General features: G+C 38.5%; 1 protein-coding gene across 1 annotated transcript in view; it reads right to left on the reverse strand.

Annotated features, from left to right (window-relative positions):
- Positions 1 to 3,573: 3,573 nt before the first annotated feature.
- LOC107700377 (BEN domain-containing protein 5-like) overlaps positions 3,574 to 12,263 on the reverse strand; it is a 256,153-nt gene continuing 247,463 nt past the window's right edge. Inside the window, exons 6-10 of the mRNA XM_016502006.1 lie at positions 10,052 to 10,173; positions 8,355 to 8,727; positions 6,758 to 6,906; positions 4,486 to 4,699; positions 3,574 to 4,178 (exon numbers count right to left, since the gene is read on the reverse strand). Coding sequence (XP_016357492.1) covers positions 3,982 to 4,178; positions 4,486 to 4,699; positions 6,758 to 6,906; positions 8,355 to 8,727; positions 10,052 to 10,173 — 1,055 coding nt within the window. The 3' untranslated portion in view covers positions 3,574 to 3,981. The remainder of the gene's footprint in view (positions 4,179 to 4,485; positions 4,700 to 6,757; positions 6,907 to 8,354; positions 8,728 to 10,051; positions 10,174 to 12,263) is intronic.

Below are 12,263 nucleotides of genomic sequence, written 5' to 3' on the forward strand. Positions count from 1 at the left end.
GTTTTTGTGCAAGTTCATACTTATAAGACTTATATCAAAAACTGTCCATTGCAGAGATTCCACTTTGGCTTATTTTCAACAGAACGACACAAACCCCCAACACACATTCAGACTGGACGAAACTCATTTGACACAACAAAACATCTCTTGGACAATACGCAGAGAACAACTCAGATGATATGTTGATCCCTCATGTGCTTTGCACCGGACTTGCCGTTTTCCACAGGCAGAGACCAGCTCAAAGCTAAGCACCGCTATTACACAGCCACTGAAAGCATAGGCACCAGCCTCACCACAGTCTCCCAGAAGAGAAAAACACAGCCTCTGCGAGGCTACTGCTTCGCTTTTGTAGCCTTTTAGCCTATAAATACTGTACATGATTGTATTTAAAAGTCGGATTTTCCCTGATGGGATTCACTGGTTTGATCTCACAACTGTAGAAACTTTTAATTTTTAATTTTCCTCGGATCTCAACAGCTCCGTGCCCGAATTTAGTCTCGGAGCAGCTGCGAGGCAAAACAACAAAAAAACAAAAACAAAAGAGCAATACATAACGCTGTAGTCTTTTTCAAGGCAACGATTCCACTAGTAAATCTCCACATAAAAAGTATGACCACATGGACCGATGATAAAGTTTTGCTATCATTCAACCTCTGCACACCTAAAACTGTCATTTTCAAGTATACCCACACAGTATGTACGCTCATTATGGAACATCAAATATTCAATAAGTGTGGCAATACATATCAAACAATACAGGAAATATCTACAGGAAAAAAAAGAAGAGAAAGACTTTCAGTGGAACAAAAGAACCTTATTACAATCTGTCCTCTCTCGTAATTGCCTTGACATATTGGAGGTACGTCGCTGTAAGAAAGAAAAAAAGGAGTCGCTTTCACATGCTCAAGAGAATGAGAAACAAATGGCTGCTAAACTGCTATTGAGTGGCAGAAAACTGATAGCTGATTCAGGTTTTCTTGTGAATGTCTTTTCACAAGCATTGTTAAATGTTTATGTTGACTTCTTTTTTTAAATTGGCTTGGGTAAATCACAACAAAGAAGCCAACATTGATGGATTTTTATACTTTTTTTTTTCTCCTTAGGATTAAAGTGCTACGCTGTCAAAGATGGACAATGACTTCCTCGGAACGGAAAGGCGGGCGACGGCTGCCTCTCGACGGAAATGACTCCAAATGAAATGATAGTCCATAACAAATGACTCACAGTGAGGTGAAATTTATAAATTGAAGTTCTTGAAGCATCGAGATACCTGCGGTAAAAAAATCCATGATAGTATCAATTTAAGATATGGGTTTCTGTCATTAGAGATGATGTATTCGTGAAGAGCCCTGCATTCTTTGAGAAATATGAGTACCCAGGATCTACGTTAATATCGAAACGTCACATATACACTGTAAAAGTAGAAATGATAATAAACTATATATGAACCAGCAAAGATAAAGACAGAATTACAACATTGTCTGACTCGGTTTTGAACCAGCTTAGTGAGATAAGGTGCAGCCTGGATGCAAACGATGAAATGTTCATAAACATGAGAATATATTCCAAATATACACTGAAATTTTCTCCCCACTAATAAATGTACTTGATTTTTAAAAAAAGAGAGAAAATAAGAAGTAGGGAGGCTTTTGCGAGGCAGATTTGTGGTTAATTCACAGTAAGCGATATGGCATCACAGTCAAGAACCCAAATCTGCAAGAGGGTCTTTATTTCTAAACGGTTTGTGATGAAAATAAAGATGGCAAAGGACTAAAGTGTGGATGGCATGGCTCATTTTAAGTTGTCACGATACCTTATTTCCTCCCCTAATGAGTGCACCCTCTACAGGTGGGTTGAAGTTGAGACCCTGCTGTTGGTAAGCCCAGAAGGATGAGGCTAATGTGTAACTCCCGAGCACTGCTGACAGTTTTACCCCACATCCACACATGGCGCCTGGCATCTCTCCACACTCACACCAAAGTGCAGTTAACGCAATATCAGCTCAAATTACAATCACAGCTTGCTATAAAACGGAGAACACAGTTCCCAATGATTGCCAGCTGGAAAAAGGCCCTGCAGCCCAGCTCTGATTTCCACTTACCCTCCGTCCCAAGTGCAATTTACGGCTGGTAAAAGGTCTTAGGTGGTCTCCAGCTCTGTAGACCCGATAATACAATAACTCCTGTCCCATGGCTAGTCCATCAAGTACACTGAAATCAAATTGGACATGCTCTTGTTGTTTACAAGAATCTTATTTGATACTTTACGTCATTTTTACTGCATTGTTCTGGTGCTTTTGTACACAAGACATCTCCAATAATAAGAATTTATGTATATTTCAAAATATGGCATTAAAATACTTTCTTCAGAGTTGAATCAGACAAAATTTATTTATAAAGTGTATTTGAATTACTGGAGGCATTTTCTTCAGGCCCCAAATTTTACCCAATGCATTCAAAAGGTCAGTAAGATTTTTTTTTTTTTAAAGTAATAAATACTTTTATTCAGCAAAAATATTTATATTTTAAATAGATGTAGATTTGTAAAAACTTTTTATTCCTCAATAAACCCTGAAAAAATGTATCACAGCTCACACAAAAATATTAAGTTTCACAATTGTTTTCAATATTGTTAACAGTAGAAATTGTTTCTTGAGCAACCAATCACCATATTAGAATGATTTCTCAGGGCTCATGTGACACTGAAGACTGGAGTAATGGCTGCTGAAAATTCAGCTCTGCCATCACAGGAATAAACGACATTTTAAAATGTATTAAAATAGAAAACAGTCATTTTAAATTGTAATAATATTTCACAAATTTACCGTTTTTACTGTATTTTCTTTTAAAAACATAAAAAAGGAAAAAAATCTTACTGACTCCAAACTTTTGAACAGTAGTGTAAGTGACTTGAAAACACGTCATCGTAATTACAATGTCTACACCACAGGGATTTCCCAACAGGACTTGAAGGCATAGCCTAAAGCAAACATAAGAAGTCTACTGATGATCGTAAAAAGTCTAAATTTAACTTTTAAGAGCAATTTGATCACCTTTTTGTGGCTTACCTCCAAAGAAACGCTGCTAATTCATCTTACAGGACAACTGTTTAGCACCACTGACTACATGTGACCTTTCCACCCCTAACAACGATCAAGAACAAGAACAGACCATCAGTAGTCATCTCAGGAAAGCAATTAACGGGAGCAATTAGGCCTAGATTGATTAATTAAATCAATCGTTCATTAAGACGACGCAGAGTGTGACCCTGTTTAAAAGTGCAACTCTTAACTTATGTTAAGTACCTTTAGCAGATGGTCCCTGTGAAGTGACCTACCCCCCCTCAAGACTCCGACACTAATGCCGAGTTCACACTGCATGATTTTCAAACTCGTCGGATCGCCGTTGTTTTCACACTGCGTGACTGTCACTCGCGTGAACGAGCACCGATTTGCCTCCGATGTCGGGCATTTGTCGGTGATTTCGCAAAACCTGTCGGCGAGTGAAAAATTGGGCTAATATCGTGCAGTGTGAACTCGGCATAAGCCAGCATTTATGACACCTCGCAAACATCCTCCTGAAACAAGAAGACTTTTCAGAAGGGAAACCTCTTTAGTACATTAGGACATGTTCTGACACAGAACACAAGCTGATGTGCCAAACACATTTTTCTCTCACACGATTTAAAGGATCGCTCCTGTCTATCAGGCATAATATCCGACCCACCCCGAGATCCCCCATTAAAGCTTACAAAAACCCACCCCATTCACTCACAGAATGCACACCAGCATGCTAAGGCAGTGCGGAGAGAGGTAAAACTGTCAGACAGGCTGTAAAACAGGGTCTACGAGAGTAAAAGACAGAGAGGTCTTGGGAGGGCATCAGTGGAAATCTCAATTGGCAGCGCCGGTGATTACGTGCACCTTGTTCACCAGAAGTCCTTGAGGAGTAGAATGAGCTATGGTGACAACTTCATCGCCCCCTACAGACTGTCGTAGGGGAAGTTCTCCATCTTCACCGTCTGCTGGATGAGAAGCTTGGACTCTCGTCGTTCCTCGTTCTTGATAGATTTGTTGATATCCATGATCTTTTCGCAGATGTATTTGTTCACTTTGGATAATCGCTGGGTGATCTCCGCGCTGTCAGCTGTTTCTTGAGACACACGATCATACAGACACTCTGGAACGAAATATTAGACTAGAAATTAGCAAAGAAAACAGAATTTTTTTCCTTGCCCATCTTGTTTTTGCTTCTAATTTAAGGTTTTTTGTTTGCATTTTAAAAATATTTAAGTTCAACTTATTTAAATACCACATTATTTGCTGCTGTGATATTGAAATCGTTACCGGTTCTGGAAGCTAAAATTCGTTCAACAATAACAATTCTTCAAATTATAAAACTTCTATTAGCAAAACCAGAAATATAACCCCAACCTAATCTTTCATTTAATTTGAATAACAATTATTTTTAAAGTTAGTGTGTTTACCTCTAACAATTTTGAGCTTGCTTGGTGAGAGCGGTGGTTTGGGCAGGGCATCTTTCTTCTTCTTCGTAGCGATGCCAGTCACGCTGCGGTTCTTCAGGGTTTCCGTGCCCCAGATCATCACCGCCAGGTTTTTGGTGAATTTCGAGTCTCCCTGTGTCCGCTGTAGCTGGTGCCACTTCTCCTCCTCCACCCAAATCCCTCCACCCAAGTGCATCTGCAGGAGACACACTCTTCTTCAAATATGCCTAATATACAAACTATCACAGACAATATTTTGCTTTGTGTCTGAGACATGGTAGCTTTCCCTTCACAATGAATAAAACAGCTCTGTTTATGGAGGATGAAATGCAACATTCTATGTGTTAATTCAGATTCAAGCTTGTTAACAGCAGTTTGCGTTGGATGTTGTACAGTTGTGCCTACAAGTTTACATAAACCTTGCTGATCCTATATATATATATAATATGAAAAATAGAGACATTTATCAAAGAAGACACAAGATAACAAGAAACATTGTAAATAGGACAATAACGCCGCAGTCCCCTTCAAAGTCGGCACCTTGGGACCTCCCAGCGTCCCTTCCACTGTTCAAAAAATCTGTGATTATTTTTTAAATATATATAAATATATGTTATATCACAAGGTCTTTATCAAGGTAATACTAAATAAAAAAAACTAAATAAATTTTCATGATCCCTATTATTATTATTATAAAAAAAATATATAAAAATACAACTTTTGACCAATGAATATCCATGACCTTTTATAGATGCTTGCAAGCCAAGTTTTACTACTCAAGAGCAATAATTATCTGATGAAATATTTTAGCACAAAGCATAACTAGAAAATATATAATCATTATAGAAATTACTTTTGACAAATTATCCATGACTGCAGGAACCCTGTCCAGTGAAGGTCCTGGTGTTTTTTTTGTGTTTTGTGGTATGCAACGACACTAAAACCCTGCCGCATACCCTTTGAGTGCTAGGTACCAACAACCACATATGAGAAACGTGTCACACATAAATTCAGCGGCGAGGTGTCTGGGTTCATTAAATGCAGTAATGTGTTTTGACAGATGCCAGACGAGAGTGTTGACTTTTAAGCCACACTGTGGAGGACACAGCCCAACAAGCCATCAGGTGGACTGATGGGCAGCTGGTGAGTAACAGCTGAGGTATTGTGCCTTCTGCTTTGTCACCCTGAGCAGTCTTCAGGCTCAGATCCATCAGCTTTTCCCCAATGCAACTAATGTGCTTTAGGCCCTGGTCCAGCAGACAAGCTTTTCGCTGCTCTTAACTTAGATTTGCTTTTCTATGGCTACCTGTCACTCAGGGCAATTCCTGTGGTACAAATAATTAATGCCGGATATGTGTGCGTATGTGGGCCTAATTTGCTTTTGTTCTTCACGCTTGAACTGAGAACCCTTTCAGCATGTAACACAAATCCCCCCCTGTCATGCAAGGCAGGCGGAGGAACGCAAAACGTGGACCCGATGTCTGCTAACAGGGCTCAAAATCACAGCAAGCATTCTGGTTAAAAGGTCCTTTGAGACTGATGGGGGGGGGGGAGGTTGTAGAAAGGATTTCGCTAGTCAATTAGACAAACCAAACCACTGCAAAACATTAAAAGAAACACTGAATTGCGCTAACATGAGGAGCATCCGAACCACTGAATTGTCTTGTTTATACAACAAGAGTGGCTGGAATACTGTCTGTTTTGAACTAATGACCAAAGTCAAGTCATGATAGCCGTGAATAATGCCTGTATCGATCAAGTAAATATCAACGATGACCATAACTTTGGAAGGTCTCATCACAATTGACACGCCGTTATTTAATAAATAAATACAATGAGGTGTAAGTTTATACATACATATAATACCGTTCAAAAGTTCAGTAAGATGTTGAAAACAGCTGTGCTGCTTATTATAGTGAAAATGTGATATCTTTTTTTCCTGACTCTTTAATGTATAGAATGTTTAAAAGAACAGCATACATTTTAAAGAGACATCTTTTGTAAGATTTCTTAAAAATCTTAACTGTCACTTTTGATCAACTTAACGCATCTTTGGTGAATAGAAGTATTAATTTCTTTCAAAAACAACTAAAAACATACTGACTGCAAACTTTTAAATGGTAGTGTATGGGCTGCTTTTCTGCTAAAAAGGCTAGACTAAAGTGAGATTGGGCGTCATGACTTTATGGGTTGTTTAAGAATCAGAAAAACTGAAAATTGAAAAGACATTAAAAACACACACAGAATTACATACTTTTCCATCATTGAAGGTGTAGACGGTTCTCGGGGATGGGGAGTGGGTGGAGCTAGTGTTTGCTTCCTCTTGACACACCTCCTGTGGTTCACTGACCGGCTCCACCACCTCTGCTTTGATTGTCTGTGTGCCATTGTCGTGCATCGGCTCTGTATGAAGCAAAGCAAAACACTGCTCACTGTTCAGTGAAGCACAATTTAACAGAAGAAAGATGAGCGTAATCCTAAGAAAGTGTTGACGGCAGACGTTCCCCTCTCTCTAATGACAGTTTTGAAATCAGTCCAGTGTGGCCGTAGTAAGTCCTGACCCCCGCTCCCTTTGGAGCGCTGCCTGAAACATGGCTCTCCCATGCCTCAAGACAACCGGGTCATTTTAGCTCAGTAAGCTGGCCGCACTAAGCTCTAATGTATCTGTTGAGTTTTAATATCGGTCAGTGCACTGCACGTCTGACCCTAAAGAACCCTGGACGGTCTAATCTTCAGCCTGCTCCACCAGCTCGCTCCAGACCACAGTCTGTTTCGCACACCCCCCACACACACACAGGCCTGAGCTTTCTGAACACTATGTCCTCTTTAAGCAGCCTGTATTGTAGTCTTCATCTGAGTGGTTTATCAGTCCCTGCAGCTCAGAACAATGTGGAAAATGTAACGATAACATCAAAATCATTAAATTATCAGGGCTGCCAATTTAACATGCTAATTTAGTACAATTAATTATAGAGATGCTAAAAAAAAAAACAATAAATGCAATGGCCAAAGACAGTCTAGCATTTTTACATGCACAAAAAATAGTCTTGTAGATTGCAAAATGGATTGCTGTGGACTGCAGGAGGATAGACTTATATTTAATAATATGAAATTACAATATAATACAATATATTGACTAAACTCACTTTTTGTAAAGTCTATTCAACGTTTTCATCCGCAATGATATAATGGCTACGAATTATCTTCATTTGGAGGCTATCCTCAGCAAATATTGATGCATGCGATTAATTTGATTAAGTTAATTAATACCATAATTACATGACATAATTAATGACTTGATATGCTGAATATTAAGTACTTGCTATGCTAAATAATTATCAAATTAATCAAATGATGAACACTTTAATTGACTGACAGCCCTAGAAATTACACAAGAGCACATTTAAATTGCTGTCTGAAGATGTAGTAAGTCCTAGATCTTGTCTTCAGTGAACTGGACACTAAATATGTCACTCACTATTGCCTACTTAAAGCTGACAAGGAATTGCTGCTTTTGTACTAAGTGTAAAAACAGCTCTATGAAGCCTTAAAAAATGCTAACCAGCAAAATTGCATTGTAAAGCAAGCATTTTCAAATGGATAGTCCTGACTATACTAATCAGAAAATCAATGTCAAGGCCTGTTCAGTATGAATTTACAATACAGATGCATTTTAAGGGTTTAGGTTTTAATCAAAACACTGAACTTCTATGATTCAGAGAACAATCAAAATTCTGAATCAGATTTGAACAGATCTGTTCAATGATTTTGGTGAAAATATTTTACATTTGCATACTGTTTCGTTGAATCAGCATTGATCTGCCGATATGTATGATTCATGCAAATCTCACCGCTGCCAAGCCTCACGAGCAGGACGTCCTGCAGGCGTCGATTGAAATCACGCAGCTCCTTGACTTCGGTCAGCAGACTGCCATACTCCTTGAGCTTCTTGGCCTGTTGGAGCAGCTGCCTGCGTGTGCGCTCCAGCTCCTGCTGCAGGCGTCTCATTTCCTCTTCCTGCTGCCTGTAGCTGTGCACCAGCTCCTCGTATAGGACACGAGGCACCACGGCCTCATCCTGCTCTTCCTCTTCCTCTGTTGTGAGTTTGTCCAGCTCCTCTCCCTCTGTGCATGAGTTGACAGCGTTCCTCTCCAGCCGTGCCACCACTGCAGCCAGGCTTTTTGAGGAGTTGGAACTTGCCCGATGCTGTTCCTGTGACTGGACCTGCATCACAACATTGAGCATCTTGACCAGTGCAAATTGCGTACAAGGAAATAATAATATACTATTTTATTTTTTTATCTACCTTTCTCCAGAGTTAAGTTTTAACTCCCACACATAATGAGAATCTTTCAGCTTACAAAATACACTAAAGGTAGTCAAGCTAGATTAAAAAAAATAATAATAATTTCATGAGTAATCTTTTGATCTTTTCAATTTATTGAAAATTAACACCACAGCACTGTGACGTCACATGGATGGCATGGACACCTGACTCTCCAAACAGCTTCTCGCAAAGCTTGTAGCTCATAGCTTTTTTTTTAGTGTGTGTGTGTGTGTATATATATCTTTTTAAATGTATTACTATAGATTATAAATAAAAAAATCTACTCCACTTTCCCCACTGTAAACTATGATGGTTTAAAATTGTAATATTAAGTGATGAGGTCAAACTTTAATGCTTAGATCAAATCTGTTTCAACTAACCAAATTTGTAGGGCAGAGTTCACAAAACTTGAACTTTAATACACAAAATCCTATTCATATGCTTACATTCACATGGGTATGAATGGAAGAACACAACGTCTAGTGTGACTTTCCTTTTATAGCATGGTTGGAATAAAACTGTTGGAATAAAACAGAACTTGAAAAGCTGGACTGCTCTACAGTATAATAATCATATAGTATCAATACACACGAAAATACATACTGATTTTATTGTATAAAATTAAAACTAATTTAATTTTAAAACTAATAAAACTATCACTGATAACTAAAAAAAAATCACTTACTGGACAAAACATTGCTAAATCTTTAATATTTAATGTCATTTAAGAGAGCTAAACTTGCTCATGAAAATTCAGTTCAGAGCTGAACTGGCTCATATGTTCTGTGACATGAAAATTATACACCAACTCAGTTCATATTAAAAACCAAGCTCACACTAAGTTATTAAGGAACACACAAAGCTGGGTCGTAAACTTAATGGACTGCACAATTAAGAAGACATGGCACTAAAATGAAACACAAGCCCAACGATGAGCAAAACACATGGCCTTTTTGGTATCTTGCTAAAACTGTCAGATTAAACAAACATTTGAAATATCAGGACTAATTCCATAAGTGTCAAAACATGTTCTAGTATTTTGTCTTGTTTTGCTTGCGGAATATAAAATACACTCTTAATATCAGTAGAAAATCCCCAATGAGTCATAGCTGATCTGTTCACATGTTCCCCATCTACAAATCCAGACCAGTAACAGAAAGCCTGCAAATGTCTTACAGTCTTCCAAATCTTAAAACCTTTCTTAAAAACCTATATACCAACCTTTTTATGTCTAAGGGGCATTCGCTCCTCACCAAAATGATTCTCCACTGTGTTCCTGTTCGACACCTTGGGTATTTTCATCTTCTTTTGCATAATACTGCGCTCAAATTCCTCAATGCTTTCTAAAAAAAGAGGAGGGGAAACAAGTCAGAGACGCAAATAATATTTAATCTCTTTGCTCTGAAATGATACGGTTAAAACAAGGACACATCAGCAAGAGAATATTTTATTAGTTTGGTGGAGAAGTTTCCCAGTAACCTTGTAATGACACAGATGACTAGCTATTGTTGCAATAAACTATTAATGGAGCGTTTAACTTTGCAAAGCGACGTTGATGGTACAGCATCAATATGGTTTTGACAGGCGGGGTCGTCCCAGCTGTCAATGTGTGATGCAGTGTAGTAACCAAGGCCACTTGGAGAAGACAGACCATATAAATGTGCCTACCTAACCCCTTATCATGTCAAGTGGAAAATGCCCTCAATCACCATTTTAAGATCTTGAATGTTAAATAGGTATTAAAAGTTTTACATTGGCCAGGTATGAGAGATGAGCCTCAAGGTCAGCCACAACAGATTGCAGACAGCTTAAGTTCAAGCAAACTGATTTAAAAGCTGTACAGGACTCCAGACCTCGGTCCCTAACAAGATCAGGGTTGTAAGACCGGGTTGAGCCACACATGTAGATTAGTAATATATCTGGTTGAAATAGTCCTGGTTGAAGTGGCAGGAGTAAAAGTGGCTGGAGGTTTTCATAACTTGAGCTGAAGCAGGAAGTGTCACATGATAGCAGATGTGCCACCAGCACTGATTTAAACCACACATAACTCTCTGACAAAGTTATGCTGGCTATAATTTAACAGTACAATATACTGACGAAAGGTTTCAAGCAAATTGAAGGGCGTAAAAATAAAAATGAAACAAAATAAGCCTTACCTGGCTAACGTTAGCTGATGTGATTACAGTAACCTAACTGCTTGAGCTAAAAACAAACAGTTAATATTCTGAAATTTCTGGTTATCATATCGGCTTTTTCTGTATCTTTTATCAGTTTAGAAAGCCTGTTAGTGTTAGTGATTTTATCCGCGATTTAGCTTTTATGCACCGCCGATAAATGAAGGAAGCGTTAGCAGCAAGCTAACAATCGCTTAGCATCCTGAGCCTATCTCTGCATTAAAACCCTTTTCTTTCGTTTCTACTTTCACTAACTTATTCAGACGTTTTCGACACGCAGTTCCTATAGTTTATATTCAGACTGCTGTGCTTGTCAAGCACAGACATTATTACGTCTCTCTATTACACAAACCCCGCAATCACGATGAGCTAGACATCAAATCTATGACAGTCTCCTTCTATATCCATTTAACACATCAAAACACTCAAATTATATATTGAATTTTCTCTTAACACCCCAATACATGCGTGTTAAAGCATGTTCATGCAGGTCATATCATATTAAAAAAATACTAGCAATAATAATAACTTTTCATATTACGCCATAAATATAATATAATGCTTCACATAAAATACTTCATGCACATGCAAATATGATTTATATTAAAGTTGCATGACATTTCTGGTGAACCGTTAAGCTTTTATATACTGTAGCATGCGTGTTACTGTTATTTATGAAGGTTATTATTATAGTCAATAAGAAGAGAGGGGCAGAACTCACCTGCCAGGGCGAGGATGTGTGCTTTAGCAGGCTGGCCTGCGCCTCTCAGCACCACATACACCTTCTGATCATCAAAATCTCTTTTGTGCACAGGCTGGAAATCTTTCACGTCTGACACAGGTAACGCGTAGCACATGTCGTCCTCCAAGAAACGCACGAACGCGTACATTATTTTTGCTCTTTGGTCCCTGCTCTTTGGGATAGGGCTTGACAGTTTCCCTCAAAAAAGATATTAAAAAACACATAAACACAAAGAGGGGAGAGACCGTGGGGAGGCCTCTGCGATCGACTGCTTCTGTCTGGCTGGTGCGTATCAGTTGAGGAAGTGCAGAGCCTGGTGGCCACAGACTGAACTAATCAAAACAGATGTGATGAGAAGTTTATTTTGGGCTTTAAAATGTCGTTTGCCCTTAATTACAAAAAAAAAACAAATTTAATAGAAAAAACATTAATAATGATAATAATATTGCAGTGACACAGTAGTATAAAACAAGATAGTATAATAATAATAATAATAATAATATATTTCAGATTTCTG

Source organism: Sinocyclocheilus anshuiensis, unplaced genomic scaffold, assembly GCF_001515605.1.
Source record: "Sinocyclocheilus anshuiensis isolate Anshui unplaced genomic scaffold, SAMN03320099.WGS_v1.1 scaffold477, whole genome shotgun sequence".
Classification (NCBI taxonomy): Eukaryota; Metazoa; Chordata; class Actinopteri; order Cypriniformes; family Cyprinidae; genus Sinocyclocheilus; species Sinocyclocheilus anshuiensis.